The sequence below is a fragment of the Biomphalaria glabrata genome, chromosome 4 (assembly GCF_947242115.1).
Source record: "Biomphalaria glabrata chromosome 4, xgBioGlab47.1, whole genome shotgun sequence".
Taxonomy (NCBI): domain Eukaryota; kingdom Metazoa; phylum Mollusca; class Gastropoda; family Planorbidae; genus Biomphalaria; species Biomphalaria glabrata.
This window is the reverse complement of record NC_074714.1, coordinates 32,728,981-32,746,152: the sequence shown is the minus strand read 5'-3', so window position 1 is coordinate 32,746,152 and position 17,172 is coordinate 32,728,981. Positions and strand designations below refer to the sequence as shown.

The following is a 17,172-nucleotide window of genomic DNA, read 5'->3' as shown; positions in this document are numbered from 1 at the left end:
CAGTGTCTGTTTGGCTTGTAGTCCAGCCTCCTAATTGAGACTTAAAGTAAACAAACTTATTGTCCCAGCCAATAGTATAAAAGATGTGGCTTGTGGTCCAGACCCTTGATTGACAACCAATCTCATAATAAACAAACTCATACCAGATTAACCTTATAGAGATTTGGCTTGTAGTCCCGCCCTAATAAAAATTCTTCTCCAAGTAAACCAACTCAGTTCCCTCATAAGATGTGACCTCTAGAAAGTGTCAACACATTGACATCTGGCTTAATGTAGTCAGCTGCCTATCTGTGAACTCAATGTTATGGACTAAACAAACAAAAAGAGGTGGGGGTTGCTCATCTCTACCTCTGGAGATATACCCGCACATCTAGACAGATTATCAGCGTGACGTAGTTAAGGAATATTACATGTTTACTAGACCACTCAAAGGTCAAGACAAGCTTTTAAAATGTGCCAGACATCGCTGCTATGTATGTAATGCGAATTTATAATGTAAAGTCCTATATTTCTATTTAGATTAATACGCCTTGTCTTTGTAGTAAAAAATATTTGGTGCATAGTCATAGTTTATAGTTTAAAACCAAATTCTTTTATTTGAAACAAAAATGTTAATGTATTTCAGAACTGACATTATTGAATCATGTCCACTTAATGAATATTGGTATATTTTTATTGCCATGGAGATTTAGTTTAAACTTCTTGTTGGACATCATTTATCAGCGTCGACTACCTTTATATTGTTTGCCTTTCGCCTGTGTTGTTTCTATATTTAAGTGTTACCTCCGTTTGGCGTATCTGGAAAAGACTTAGCGTGGGGGTGCATAACAATATTAATAGAAATACAGGTGTAGCTTTTACTATCCGGTAGTGATATCCAACCGGAGATGGATAGTGAAAAGCGCCGAATATTCGGCAGAAGCAGAAGCGACTATCCGGTGCACCCCTAATATATATATATATATATATAATTTAATTTTAACTTCACTCATGCATGGTATATGTTTAGATTGGTCCTATGGCACAAGTGACTCACCAAATAACAGCCTCATGATACACCATAGAGAATGTTAATTTTTCTGTTAATTGTAAAATAAAACTTTTTAAAAGCTAGCCTTTTTTTTTCAAGTCTTGCTTGTTACTGGTGACAATTACAAATATAAAGCCATCTTACTGTCTATATAGATATTGAAATATCATACAATGTTTTTTTTTAAATATGTGGTGTATAGCTTGAGTGCTGCTAAACTGGGGTCAATTCTGGTGGAGAAAAGGTTCTTTGCTTGGGATTTAAGAATGTTCCTTCATACATCCCTATTAAATGGGTCACTCATCTGTTGTGGCGAGTGTTGTGTCCTGAAACACAGAAACAGTTCAAGTCTATTCCTGTCTAGTTGTTCTAAAGATCTCTAAAAATGTAATTTATTAGTGTATATTTTGTATTTATTGCCATTTATCTATTATACATGAGAATCACATTATAATTTTTTAACATTGCCATTACAGATTGAGAGGTCACTACTTACTCGTTGTTACAGTGCATTGGTCAAGCAGATGGATTTGATTTTTTACAAGAGATTGTGGTACATAATGCTAGAACAGTTTCTTATGAAATATGTCTGGAGTGCTAGTGGACTTATCATGGTGGCAGTGCCCATAATTACAGCCACAGGCATTAGAGAAGATGGTAAGGTCGTGAAAAAACTATTAAGTTAAGAATGTTTCAAAATGGTAGTCAAACTATTTATGTTGGAATCACTTAGGTCATTATTTTATTTTTTAGGCTCAAAAGTTGAAGATGATGATGATGGTGGTGTTAGTGAAAGAACACGTTATTTTACCACAGCTAGAAATTTGTTGATTAGTTCTGCTGATGCTATTGAAAGAATGATGTCATCCTATAAAGAGGTACACAAAACAGGACAGCCAACATCAGAAAAAAAAATTTAGTTGACACAAAACATTTAATAATATACAATTTTAGTTACTGTACTCTTGTACCATTGCCAGCATAATTGTCATTTTAAATCCTACAAAATTTTTGAAAATAAATATATAAACTCTGATTCCTCTAAACTGTAGATTACAGAGCTTGCTGGTTACACATCCAGAGTGTCACAGATGTTTGAGGTATTTGAGGATGTAAAACTTGGAAAATATCAAAGAAACACTGTGACAAAACAAAAGCCCATTAAAACAAACTTTGAAAGAATATCTGGCTCTCTTGTTCAGAAGGGTAAAATCTTCTTTGCTTTGTTCATGGGAACAAAATTAGTAGCACATTTTGTTTTTCTTCATATTAAAGTTAATATTTTTTTGGTGTTAGATTCCCTTGTTTCTAAAACCTCTTATGAAAGATAAATTAAGATTTCAAGCATTTTGTCTTTCTTGTGTATTTAGGTGTAGTCATTGACACTGAGTCAACTATAATAATAGAAAATCTACCAATTATCACACCCAATGGAGATATAATAGTTCAGTCCTTATCACTAAAGGTAAGAAATTTGTGTGTATACATACTAGTAAGACTACCAAATGAGAAAGAAGAAAACTTTTCATATGTCTATCTTGTAAACAGTTCTGGTAGTCTGTTATTCCAATAGTAAAGTGACGACTTAACCACCATTTTTATCATTTTGTGGCAATAATTGTTTATTAGAAATAAATTAAAATAAATGATTTTCAACAAAAATAAAATAAAATTTTAATCAACTCATGATCTAGGGAGTCAGTATAATAACAGAAAAATGTGCAAACATTATATTTTAAGATTAACTCAAATGACTTGTACAATTTGTGTATTAATTTCTACATCAGTCTGTCAAGAAAGGCGTAGAGACTTTTAAATTTTTTTTAGTTAATTTTTTTTTTTGGTTATCTTTGTGGAGGCTGTGATTTTTAACTCTTGCTTTAAGATGTCTGTGAGTTCACCAGCACTTTAGAGTAACTATAGTTCAAGTTAATGCTGTTGGTCTTTGTGCTGGACTTATAATACCCCTTTAACTGTGACATCTTTGTAATTACTAGGTTTCTGTAGGATTTGACCTGTTTTTTTTTTCTTTGATGAAGCTCCTGCTTCTAGACACATTTTTGTTAAATGAAGTATTTTATGAAAAAGAAATGTAAGAAACTTGTTTATGCTGTTAAATAATAATTTGAAAATTGGCTTCATTAAGAAAAATGACATCAGAAGTGGTTAGGAATATAATACAAGGTCTCTGCAAATTTTACAATTTGTTTTACATATTTTGAGAAGCGGTATTGAAACTTACAATGTGCTTACCATACATGCGTTTAGTTCTAAGTAGCAAGCAAATTATGATTAATTAACAATCATCCAATTTATCATCATATGGGTCATGTTGATATTAAGGGTGAAGGTCAATGAGTGTTTTGTTGATGGATGGTTTAACAATATGACTTTTGGTTATTAAAGCTGATTAGCAGCTTTTGAACATTGTCATGAGTATTATTATATTATATTATTATATTCTATTTTTAAAACAGATTGAAGATGGAATGCATTTGTTGATAACAGGTCCCAATGGATGTGGCAAATCGTCATTGTTCCGTATTCTGAATGGCCTCTGGCCTGTTTATGGTGGTAAGCTGTGTAAACCACCTCCAACATCCATGTTTTATATTCCACAAAGGTAACAGGGTTACAGTTATACATATTTATGAATACATTGTTTTTTTATACCACAGAGTAAATGGCATTAAACTTTGACATGTCAATGTTCACATGTTTTAGACTTTATATACCACTGAGTTAATTAGATATATAATTTGATATATTTGTGTATAAAACTTTGAATCAATCACTTTGAAAACTGAAACTGCATAATTTCTTACTTTATTTATTTATACTCACTCTAGTTAGTGAAGAATTAACAAAAATGGAAAATTATAATTAAAAACATTAAAAAAAAACTGCAAATAATGTTATTTAGCATCGACTAATCTAATTAAGATACATCTCCTCTTTCTGTTATTGCTAATCACAAAACTTTTCCTTTTCTTGTCACCAGGCCCTACATGTCTATTGGTATTCTTAGAGATCAGGTGATTTACCCAGACAGTGTGACTGACATGAAAGCTAAAGGCATCACAGATGAGGATCTTATGAACATCTTAAAGATAGTTCACTTGGATAACATTGTTCACAGAGAGGGAGGTATGTTCTTTGTTCACTTCAACCTTGTATGCTATTGTAACATGGAAGAAATCTTGTTTTTAATATTTGAGAGGATTTTTTTTTTTTTATGTTAGCTATCTACCAAGTAAAGTAGACCAAGCCAATAGAGTCAATGATTTCTTTGTTGCTTGATGTTTAGATCAGAGCTGTTGATATCAGAAATATCCATATTTCTAGCACTTGAAGTTTTATGAGTCTCTCTCCAATTTTAGAATCTGATTTTATATTTTGTTTTATTTCATGTGTTTTATAAATAGCTTAGTGCTTGGTAACATTTCTTTAGTTTCAAAACAAGTAACATATAAAGGTGTGTTTTTTTAAAATCTATTCCTTCTTAATGAAGCTGATGATGGTCTATAATTTCTCATTCTATTTGTTTCTTGAAATTCTTCACTATTGCAAGGAGTCTTTCCATTGAGCTTGCAGTCAATTTCTTCTTTTACAGTACAGCTAATTACAACATGAGTTGGTCCACAAATAGTTCATTCTTTCTTCTTCTTCTTCTTCGTTCTCATTTTTATGTTGGAATATTCAGATGACTAGACTAATACATGAGATGAACTGCGCAGTGGTTTCCAAATCAGGGAGCTCTCCGTATAGTTTTCTTTCTATTGGGGTGTTTTTGGGCCAGTGTCTTGTAGGGACCTCTTGGTAGAGAGAGCAGTTTTGGAGGACATGGTCAGCATTCTCTGGTGACACTCCACATGGGCACATTTCACTGGTTCCAATTTTGATCTTCTGGTACATATGTTGTCGCATTCTGTTGTGTTTGTTCTGAGTCAAAAGATTAGACGTTGATCTTGTTAGGATATAGCTTATAATAAGCATCATCTTTCTTGTGATTTGGATGAGAGCTTGTCTATTTCTCATTTATTTAAATAGTACATGAACATCTTATTTACTCAACTCCCCTATTAAATACAAAGTCAAATAAAGGAGAACTTGTTGAAAGCATATTCAAAGTAGGCAAATTTAAGATGATTATGGTTTGAAAAATTAAACAAACAATCAAGTTTTCACTGTGTGTCCAATAAGGTAGTCATTTTTCCCCCACAATATAAATTAACCCGTCTTTGAAATGTCCAAGTGTCTAGGTTGCACTCAGTGTAAGGCAGCAAGGCAAACTAATTGAAAGAATTGTACTTAATCTTATTCTCAGGCTGGCAAGCAGAGTGTGATTGGAAGGATGTGCTGTCTGGTGGGGAGAAACAGAGAATGGGCATGGCTAGGACATTCTACCACAGGTTAGGTTTGCACACATTCAGAAAAATAATTCAAGTTATTTTCTTTTTAGAATTATTATGCCTAAATTTTGAATTGTTAGATTTTATTACATCACTCCAGCTAGGGAAGGGACAGCTGAGACAAATCAAGTAAGTCCTAAGTCAGTTTAAACGGTAACCGATTTTATTTCTTTTCTGTAGGCCAAAATTTGCCCTGTTAGATGAATGTACCAGTGCTGTGTCTATAGACGTAGAAAGTAAAATTTACTTAAGTTTAAAAGCTGCTGGAATCACTCTTTTGACCATCACACACAGACCCACATTATGGTTAGTGAAAATATTATAATCAATTATTGAAATTGTATTTTGAAATTTACTTCTTTGTGTAAACCTTTTTTTTTTTTTTATTTTCTGGTTAGCACAAAATATAATTTTATAAACATATTTAAAAATGAGTGTTTGAACATATTGAAAATATTTATTTTAACTACCTGGATCTTCTCTCTTAAATGGATACAGAAGAACATTTTCAGTGGATTATGTTGACTAGGTGTTGAAGAGTAAACCAATGGCTGAAGTAAAAAGCTCATGAAAATGTTATTTGGTTTGCAGTATACAGTGTTTTTTAAAGTGATAAAATAATTAAAAAAAAAAAAACTTTTGAAAGTAGCTCTGTATATCATACTTGTTTTTGTATCATTGTGTGTTTGTATCATGTCATGCTGTGTATTTATCATGTGCTTGTATCATGCTGTTTGTATCATATTTTTTATGTATCATGGTTTATTATATTGTGTTTGTATCATGTGCTTGTAGCATTCTGTGTTATTATCATGTGCTTGTAGCATTCTGTGTTATTGTCATTTGTATCTATCAGGTTTTGTATTTCTCATGTTGTGCTTGTATCCTGCTGTGTTTGTATCATGTTATGTTTGTATGTTTCAGGAAGTTTCACACCCATCTCCTTCAGTTTGATGGTGAAGGAGGCTGGAGGATGGAAGAGCTGGACACCACAGCACGTCTGACTTTAAATGAAGAGAAACAAAAGTTGGAGCATCAATTGGCTGGAATGCCTCGCATGCAGGAGAGATTGAGAGAGCTGTGCACTCTGCTGGGAGAAGATTCAGTTCTCCTTTCATCTGGAGACATTCCTATTCCGTCTGAAGATGACCTTGCAGCCTATGAATTCAAGAATGAATGATCATACATGACAGTGTACTTGTAAACATTTTTTGGTCCTATTACTGCAAGTGTTGTCTTCAATAGTGATCCTGTGAAATGACTGACTGCCAGCCAATGGCAGTACATAGTGAGTTGGCAGCAAACATTGAGACCAATCCTTAGTTGATCACAGATGCAATATATGTGATTCTTAGAAGCATGTGTTCAAGTATTGTAGGTAAAGTTAGTGATCTTGTTTATGAAGTGTTGCACTGTAAACATAGACTTTTATTATTTCTGAGAACTTTAAGCCGTTACTTGTGTTGAGTTGGTGTGAAAATGTTTTGTTCCCTGCATAATGACATCTCAGTTGTAGATTGAACTGTTTTCAAGAAGTACTTAGATAAGAACATTGAACTGTTTTCAAGGAGTACTTAGATAAGAACATTTGCCTACTCTTTTGAGTAAATGAGCTGAGGAAATTTTAATTTCATGTATGTGGATGTTGGTACTTTTCAATGCTCATATATGGACAGGAGATTATAGTCAACCCTTTTAGATAATTCCAGCACCATATGTTGTCTAGCACTGCCCTAATTCAGTGTATTATTTGTACATTTGATGTTTACATTTTGTTTGGCAGTAGCTTGGAGAATGTATTGTCATTTAGTTCAGTGAACTTTTAAAAACATAGTTTGATTTATAAGTGAATGTTAAAGATAATCAAAACTCATCACTTATGTTATTTTACACTAGATTTCTATCTTCAAGTTCTTTCATCTTTTTCAATTGCCACATCACTTTCTTCCTATTAGTAGAATAGTTCACCTTCAGATCTCTTCATGTACACAGTGCAACAAAAGTTTCCTTCAGCTTGCCCTTAATGAAAGAGAAGAAGCTTTTCTTTCTACTCCTAGTTTTTGTTCATTGTTTACTGACACACTGTCTAGTCTAGTCATTCATTCATGTTACTGAATAGATTTTACCTAAATGTTTAGTCTTGGGACAGAAACTGACCAATAAATAGTAGTAATACATTAGTGATACTTTATTTCTCTAGGCTGTGAATTATTAAAAGAACTTTTGCAGTTCACACTGCAAATGCTGCACATTATGCTGCAAATCTAGGCACTTAGCTCATAAGTAAGTTATCTTTCCTATCACTGCCCATATAGTCAAACTGCCATTATACTTTGGAACTGATAAAAACTGACTTCAATTTATTTTGAAAGATTTTATAGTGGTCAGATTTCCAGAAATTTAGTCTCAGAATATTATGCCCAAATGTTATGCTACCACATTAAACTTAAATTTGCTAATGATTAGTGAAATACAGAAAGCCTGAAACGAGTTCATCCATCCATTTCATGTTTTGATGTTTCCTGATGATTGTTTATTTCAACTGTTGCCAAAGCTAAAAGAGAAAGGGTATAAATAAGCTCCTGGTTGCTTTTTAGAAATTGCATTACATGGATAATTGAACAATTATAAGAAATGTTTATTGTATCTTTTCCCAAATATTCTAGTGCCAAAATAGCCTTTGATTGCCATGTGAGCTAGGCTGTTAATAATTTGTATATCTGTTCATGAAAGGCTCTGAGATTCATTCCAGTCATTAGTTTACTTTCATCTGCTCTATTTACACTTAGGTGTGGAGAATGTTTGGCTCATCATTCAGTTTGACATTCAGAATGTACTTTTTGTTTTTCTAGGCAAAATTGGAAATTTTTTTACCTTAAAATAATCAATGTCAAGGATCCTTAAATGACCTTCACTGTTGTCAACTCAATCAAACAGACTTGTGATTTCATGTTGACATCTTTCAATGCTTGGCAGTTGATCTTCAGATGGACATTAATTGATTATCACTAGTTAGTTGCCTATTTGTTTTCCAATAAGATGTTAGTCCTAGAGTGAAAGTCTAATGCTTGCTCCAGAGTCCAATTATTGTGTGTTACAATGGAAGCACATTGGAGTCTGCACTGTTCAAAAGTGCCACACAAATGCTCCTAGACTTTTTCAAAAACAAAGCTTGTCCACTGGATACACCAAAACACATTTATAGTTCCCCACTCGGCATTGAACATCTACACTATTGCACTATTGTGTCCCTGTCATTTGTTACAATACAGCAAGTTCCAGTCTGCTACTGTTCTCTTCTTTTTCAAGTCTGATCTCCAGGCTCAGTGAGGGCCTTCTTAATTTCTTCTTTCTAATTTGGTTCATATTAAGATTCTAGATGGCTGGGTTTATTTTTTAGGGGATGTCTGGGTGCTTCCTGAAAATGTTTTGTCTGGTGTTAGAAGCTACTTAAACCTTGCCTTCACTTAAATGACATAGGAAACTAACAATGACAGTTTGTACTCACCTTAGAACCTACTTGACTTCATGTATTTGGAAACATTGCATTTAGAGCATTGTACTTAGTCAGCACTCAATCAGGGTTTTCATATTGAACTGAAATCCAGTTAGAAAGCAACATGTATGTACTTTTTATTTTGTTGTACTATTGTAAATACATTTGTTTTGTTTCAAAAACTTTTCAGCTTTACACTAAATGCACTACAAAAAAACTTATCTCTTTTCTGTGGGTAAATTTTTTTTTTATATGTAATAAAATCTTCAGAAATATTTCTTACTCTTTCTTAACAACTGTTCAGTTGTCAGTATAATTTATTTAAATTGTAATATAATACGTGAGTGAGGTATTTAATCAATTTTTTCCTTATTAAACTGTGTAAATTTTAAAATTTTGTATTCCCTTTTGCCATGAAAGTTTCCATCATTATATATATATTTTTTTGTTCCTGAAATGAATACTGAGTGATTCACTCACTTAAATATTTGTTTTTCAAGATGAAAGGTTTTTTGTTGACACTGATTTCTCACTTAAATGTTTCTGATTGAAATTTATATATTTCAATTTTTTATTTGAAGTAATACAGAAATATCATGTACAAAGACAAATCTTTATTTATGAATCTGCTAACAGTGTTGAAAGCTTTGGTTAGGTTCACATATTTTGAGAACAGGTCAGCATTTTGTTAAATGCCAGGAGAGTAGAGAATCATCAGAGCCTTTTGCAGTATCAAATGGGGTTGTGCCCTAGCTATGTTGACAGATGCATTCAGTGATAGTGATAGTAATTAAATATAACATATAGATTTGATGGTGGCCTATTTAATCCCATGGCTACTCAAAGTGAAATAAAAAACAATATCAGCAACAATCAGTCCTGTTATTTGATGTCAACTATGCCCTATGCTCCAAAATAGATCTGCAGAGCATCGTCTGTAATTTTCCAAGAATCTGTTCAGACTTTGCCCTCACTATAAACACAAAAAAAGTCTTATACTTGCCAGCTCCAGGTAAAGCCTACTCAGATTCAATCATTAAGATAAATCGACAGGAAATAAATGCAGTTGACATATACATACCTTGGCAGCACACTTAACAGAAACATGAATAATGAAGTCGACTTGCAAATCACCAAGGCCTATGGTCGACTGTCTAAAAAATGTGCAGAATAGAAAAGGCATCACCACAAGTACTGTCTTTCTTCTTGTTATCCTTTCCATGTTGCTCTAGGCCTCAGAAACATGGACAATGTACAGAAGACATGCTAAAAAAACAAAGTAGTTCCACATGATCTGGCTCAGAAAAATAGTGAATGTTAAATGGCCTGACAAAATACATGACACTGATGTCTTCTGAAGAGCAAAACATCCACACAATCCTAAGGCAGTCTCAACTTGCAATGTACAGGCCACATCTGCAGAATGGAACAGGAAGAGCCCTTAAAAGACAAAGCAAAGGCTTCAGGGACACTCTCAAAGTGGAACACCTTCAACATTCATCCTGCCACCTGGGAGATGGAAGCAAATAATAGAGAATCATGGCATTCTGCTGTGAAAACTGGCTCAAAAATGGCTGGTGAGAAGAGAACAGTTCTGGCTTAAGAAAGATGCAAGAGTTTAAAATCAGGCAACTGACATAAGCTCTAGCTGGAATATGCTGCCCAGTGTGCAGCCAAACATTCAAAGCTCACATAGGTCTCACCAGCCACATAAGGAGGCACAAAACCCCAGTGCAAAGTCTTCGGCAACCTGAATGATGAAAGTGGTCATCATTGAACCACAACGGACTAACTATTTATTTATGATTTTTATTTTTGATTTTTGAAAACATCTAAAAGTGCATTTAATTATATATTTGTAAAATGCAGTCATTTCAGTCAGAACTCATGAAAAAGAGTTTGCTAAATGTCAGGCGTGGTGGTAGTAGCTAAAGTTTTAGATAAATTTATTTTAACATCTAAATAATAAGAGTTCTCCTATGGCTGGGATGTTCAAAGTGAACACAGTGTTTGTGTGTTCATTTAAATTATAAACAACTATTTTATGTTCTGCATGTGTATTTTATATAAAAGCAAAATATTTTACCTGCGTTAGTTTAAATTCTGTGCCATAGTGTTTTTAATTGATCAAGTTTATTTATCTCTATTAGGTTCCCATAGGATGAAAAAGGTCTAAAATATTTTTTTTTCTTTTGAAAATAATGTTTTCAGTTTTTGTTAAATATTGTATACAAGTTTAGATAGAATGTTGGAAATGAGTATTTATTTTGATTGTTGTACACATTTTTGTGTAGTACTTTATGTGACAATATTCTCTAGCATCTAATGAACTGGGATAGATTTTGTGGACAGAATATTGCTATTGTAAAACTAGAAAATGTATCTTTAGAGAAATAAAAATGTTAAAGATCAAGATTTATGAAAAGAATTATTGTGACTTACTGTCTGTAGCCAGGATCAGTTATGAATTTAGATTTTACTTCATGATAAATTGTAGGACATTGTTCAATCCTAATTTATTGTTTTTATAAAGAAACTTACATAGCCATTTATATATAAATGTGAAATTCTGTTCTTGCAATTTCGTGATAAACTAAACAGAATGAGCTTTTTCAAGTAATTTTTACTGGTGAGATTAGTGCAATGAATTAAAATAGGAATAGTCAGAGAAAGTTATTCAGGGGTTTCTTAAGATTAGAGATGTCTCAGAACATTGAAAAAAAAAGTTACCATATTAAGATTTCTTAAGAGTAGAGATGTCTCAGAGCATTGAAAAAAAAAGTTACCATATTAAGATTTCTTAAGAGTAGAGATGTCTCAGAACATTGAAAAAAAAAAGAGTTACCATATTAAGATTTCTTAAGATTAGAGATGTCTCAGAACATTGAAAAAAGTTACCATATTAAGATTTCTTAAGATTAGAGATGTCTCAGAACATTGAAAAAAAGAGTTAGCATATTAAGATTTCTTAAGACCATATTACCATATTAAGTTTTATTTAGAATAGAGATGTCTCAGGACATAGAAAAAAAAAAATTTGTCATATTAAGATTTCTTAAGAGTAGAACTGTCTCAGAACATTGAAAAGAGTGTAGTGATAAATTCTTTTTTAAAAAATTTTACAGGTCACATGTAAAAACTGGTATGATTTATTAAAACTGCTTTTTGTTTTGTTTTGTGTTATTTAACTAACAGTCCATCTTGTTTGACTTTGTGTTTATTAACATTTGGTATTATAGTTGCATTGATGTACATAATCCTCTCTTGACACACAGATTTCATTGCTCATTATTTATTGGTTGGAATTGTTGGCTCAAATTTTTTGTTTTATTATAGCTTGAAAATGTGGCATCTGGTTTCCACCCAACATCTCTCTGAGTTGAGTGAGGCAATCTATAGTTGTCAATGCAGTTATCCTTTGGTTGTTACCAATAGCAGTTGAATGGGAGAAACATTTGAATATGTGATCCAAACAGAGCCATTGGATGTCTGTGAGACAGAGACTATACCGCAAGATGAGATTATTGTTTATTTCAAAAGTATATTTTACAAACATTTGTTATTAGAGTTTTAAATGTTTAAACATAGACATATGTACAGATAATGGAACATTTGTCTTTTGATGAAAGAGCTCTTTAGTTATAAATACTTAGCTTCTGGGTATTTTTGAGTGTCTTTGCTTTCAAGTTTTTTTTTGGTTTTTTAAATCTTTATCTGGATTGATTTTAAAGTGCACATAGTAGTAGTCTTTTAGACTGAAACCAAATCTGCAGAGACCTAGGTGTGAAATTTGGACTATGTAAACCTATTGAATTGACCAAATGTATTTGTAATTAGAATTTTCATTTCCTCTTGACGTTTTGATCATGTGATGATACACAAATCAGTGACCTAGATGTAGACCTTACAACAGAAAACATGTTCTAGGATTTATTATTATTATGATTGTCATGTTTGCATGTTATATGCACATCTACATTGCCTGTATTCAGTTCATGTCTGTCCAGTAAGTTTGGATTGACATTTTTCTAGGCAGATGTTTCTGGAAGTAGGACTTAGAATAGTTGTCATTTCATTTTATTTGAAAGTCAACACTAAACTTAAGGACTTGTCATTGAACATTCTTCCATTGAACAAAAAATAAAATGAATTCCATGAGCACTCCTTGGAGCATCATTAACAAAGAAATGTGTATTTTGCTATTTCCAGTTCTTTTGACCAGAGCTCCACCCCTTGCAAGCTTTGAAACAAACTAGACATAAATAGATACCGGTGAAAATAAAAAAAAATGTGTTCAAACAACTCTGGTAGTTCATCTTTTATTTACGGTTACCACCCCCTTTCCTTTCTACTTCCACATGCTTGGCATGTTGTTTTCTTCTTCCTATTTTCTGCCTTTCGAAAGAAAACAAAAAAATCTGACTAACCCCTCCCCACCTCCAGTTGTCCCCACTGGAATGTAAACTGCCCATCTTGATGCTGGTCTTGTATAGTCCATTAGTGTTCTTGTACTGTTATGTCTTGTTGTATTGTTGTCTAGTAAGCATTTAAAGTGATTGTGTATTTATAACAGCATTGTTCTGTCCTTAGAGTTGGTGTCTTTGGAGTGATTAGTATATGTAGTAGTGTCCACTTCAGATTGTCTAAACTACATTGAGCTGATTCAAAGACTTTATACTGAGTGTTTTTTTTTTATTTTTATAATAACGGTGTGTGCATTTAGGCCACACAGACTACAATTATATTTAGGTTGGTATAGTTATATTTGAGAACTGTGTGTCCCTGTGTCCAGTTGTTACTGTTATCACCATGGTGTACTGGTACATGGCTATTTCTGGTCCTCTGTATGTTTCATTTATTTTATGATCTTTGTTTCTTAATGAAACGTGTGTGTCGTTGGGAAGGTCATCTGTTTGATGTTATCTTATGACCAGTACTAGCTGTCCTCACACCGAATGCCAGAGCTGACTGGACTTGAATGTCTGCATTTACTGGTTTTCAAGACCTTCTGTTTAACACTTGACCACCATGTGTCCCTTGACCACCATTTGTTTCCCTGGATTCACTACTAGATATACGAGCAGGAAGAAGAAGAAAGACAACTATATTATATTTTGAAAATCATTACTTCAAAACTAGGTCAAGTCTTTTATCTTGGAGGACCAGACACTTGAACGATCACGGTTTAACGAAAGGCTAGGACATAGACTGTTAGATAGATCTAATAACATAAGTACATAGACTGTTTGATAGATCTAATAGCATACAGTACATAGACTGTTTGATAGATCTAATAGCATACAGTACATAGACTGTTTGATAGATCTAATAACATACAGTACATAGACTGTTTGATAGATCTAATAACATACAGTACATAGACTGTTAGATAGATCTAATAACATACAGTACATAGACTGTTTGATAGATCTAATAACATACAGTACATAGACTGTTTGATAGATCTAATAGCATACAATACATAGACTGTTTGATAGATCTAATAACATACAGTACATAGACTGTTTGATAGATCTAATAACATACAGTACATAAACTGTTTGATAGATCTAATAGCATACAGTACATAGACTGTTTGATAGATCTAATAACATACAGTACATAGACTGTTTGATAGATCTAATAACATTCGTTGTCAATGATGATTATTGTTTTGACTGTTGGTTTCTACTGTTGTGCTGGTAGCTACATGCGTCAATCAGGTTGAACTAATTAGCAAGAGTTAATTGAGAAATGCCACTCATAACTTGCTTGTCACCGAAATCTGAGAAGTGTGTTACTTAATCTCCAAACGGCTTATTCAACCATTTTTTAATAGGTCAAATTATGCAATGGTCCTTAATCTTCGGACTAGAAGACTATCACTCAGTATAAAAGCTTTCAAAATCTTGTAGCATCACTTGATGCAGTCACTCATTATAAACTATCTAAATCTTGTAGCATGACTCAGTACGGTATTAAAGTCTTGTTTCGAAGACAACGACCCATGACTTCCTTTAGTTGACAAGACCTATAAGTTATCAAACTTAAAATTATTCTTCTATGAAGTGGCATTTTAATGCAGTGCCAGGGGGGGGGTGGGGGCGGGCCGCACCTCTGACACCAAAGTGAAACCAAGAAGTTGAAAAGATTCGGCTCATATTTAACAGTTGTGTACAAATCAATGACTGTTAGTTTGTGGGTATTTAGCTTTTTGTATTGCTTCCACCAATCTAATAAACTAACGCTAGATTGATTCTATTGGAAAGGTTGACATATAAGGGAAAGGTGGATAGTTTAACGCAACGGTGACACCAACTCTGTGTGCCTAAGAATCTGGTCTAAGAAAAGATAGGTCTCTATATTTGTGCTCTATATCGTCATTGGAATTTTTTGAGCAATGCGGTCCTTTGATTTTTTCTAAATCAAATTAATTATAGACTCGAACAGCTTTGAGTGGGCCATGACCATGGGGTTGTAGTGGATATATAGTCATGACTATTTTTGGAGTGGTTCATAAATTAATGTCTGTTTGTCAGAGATCTCCTACATTTGAGGACTTAATGTCAGGACATGGTGTACACAGTTTCTACGAAAAACTACAAATCCACATAAATAGTGTAACTGAAACACAGACGCCAAGAAAGACAAAATAATTTTCCAAAAGAGTTTGGTGATTGTAACTACATGCGGATACGGTTAGTTTGGGGGGGGGGGGGGGGTTTAGGTAGGTAGATGTCATCGTTAGGGAGAGGGCACGGTCAGAGTGTTATGGAGAAAGTACACAAGAAACAAACACTTACTGAAATCATATATTACAATTATAAATAGTTCAATACATTTTGTGTCGCCCATTTGCTTATGAAAATGTTTTATAGTTATAAACATCGGCTACTGGGAGAGAAAGGTGCCTGATGAATCGTTTCCAGTTTACCGTACCGCTCCAACCCCATTCCTATAACATATTTTTAACATGAGTGGTTTTTTTTTTATTTCTAGGGAGATAAAATCAACTACCTACACTAAGATTGACTCATGAGAAGAAAACAATGTACCCGTCATAGTCACGGTGAAACGGTCGAATTTCTCCAGAGCGACCAGTTGACGTCATCATCGTGGCTTTAGCGGTAGATTATTCGTATTACACAAATAACAAACTAGTGCTTAAGAGGGAAGACATATTAGGAACTCCATTTATTACGTAAACACAAGCGGTGTTGCACTGACGCGCTACTTTCTCCTGTACTGTACACTCTTTACACTAATGACATAAGAAGCATCTATGACTCAGTTAAACTCATTAAATTCGCTGATGATACTGCCATAGTCGGTCTTATTTCAGAAGACGAAACTCAGTATCGAAGCTCGATAGAAGAGTTTACAAACTGGTACACCGACAACTTTCTAGAACTGAATGTCACAAAAACTAAAGAACTTATAATAGATTTTAGAAAGAATAAACAAAATATACATGAACTGCAAATAAACACTACATCTATAGAACAAGTAAAGGCATATAAATATCTAAGCGTTATCATCAACAAGCTTTCACGGGAAGACCACCTTGGAACTTTGACAAAGAAAACTCAGCGACTCTTTTTTCTATACAAACTTAATAGCTTTAAACTAAAGAAGAAGATCCTTGAGACTTTTTACAGCGCGACCATACAAAATCTGCTAACATACGGAATAACTTGTTGGCAAGGCAACGCCTCATCTAAACTGTTGCGACGTCTAGAAAACATCATTAAAAAAGCATCAAAATTACACTCACAACATTACCACATTTAAAGGAACTTTTTGAACAAAAGTGCCTAAGAAAAATCGAAAAAATCTTGGAAGACAACGGCCACCCGCTCCATCAGAACTACGTCAGGTCGTCGCGAAGTGGGCGACTGCTGTCAATCAAAACAAGAACGGAGCGGTATAAAAATTCATTCGTACCTCACTCGGTCAGACAATCACCGCCACTCATTGATCAGGGAACATGAAATGCACCAAGATAGGCCTACCTGTGTGTAGTCGCTGAATGAACTCTTTATGTTGTCTGTTGTATTTATGTGCATTTTTCTGTTGTGTTGTCTTTATATGAGAAAGGAGTCCTTGTAATCACAACAAATTTCCGTAAGGATCAATAAAGTCTTAGTGTGCAAATGTACATATAATACCAATATGTTACATCTCTCTTCTTTATAGGGTTTGTTGCTGAACATAAAAATTAAATATGTGTCAGA

General features: G+C 33.5%; 1 protein-coding gene across 8 annotated transcripts in view; it reads left to right on the top strand.

Annotated features, from left to right (window-relative positions):
* The window catches only part of LOC106054076 (ATP-binding cassette sub-family D member 2-like), a 33,173-nt gene extending 19,933 nt beyond the window's left edge, over positions 1–13,240 (top strand). For 7 of the 8 annotated variants that reach the window (XM_013209795.2, XM_013209794.2, XM_013209796.2 and 4 more), the window contains 9 exons: positions 1,507–1,687; positions 1,784–1,908; positions 2,083–2,236; positions 2,401–2,495; positions 3,508–3,653; positions 4,032–4,177; positions 5,358–5,442; positions 5,623–5,748; positions 6,367–13,240. In XM_013209795.2, the coding sequence (XP_013065249.2) occupies positions 1,507–1,687; positions 1,784–1,908; positions 2,083–2,236; positions 2,401–2,495; positions 3,508–3,653; positions 4,032–4,177; positions 5,358–5,442; positions 5,623–5,748; positions 6,367–6,622 (1,314 nt within the window). In that variant the 3' untranslated portion in view covers positions 6,623–13,240. The remainder of the gene's footprint in view (positions 1–1,506; positions 1,688–1,783; positions 1,909–2,082; positions 2,237–2,400; positions 2,496–3,507; positions 3,654–4,031; positions 4,178–5,357; positions 5,443–5,622; positions 5,749–6,366) is intronic. The other variant, XR_008777311.1, reaches the window with a different exon arrangement.
* Positions 13,241–17,172: the final 3,932 nt, after the last annotated feature.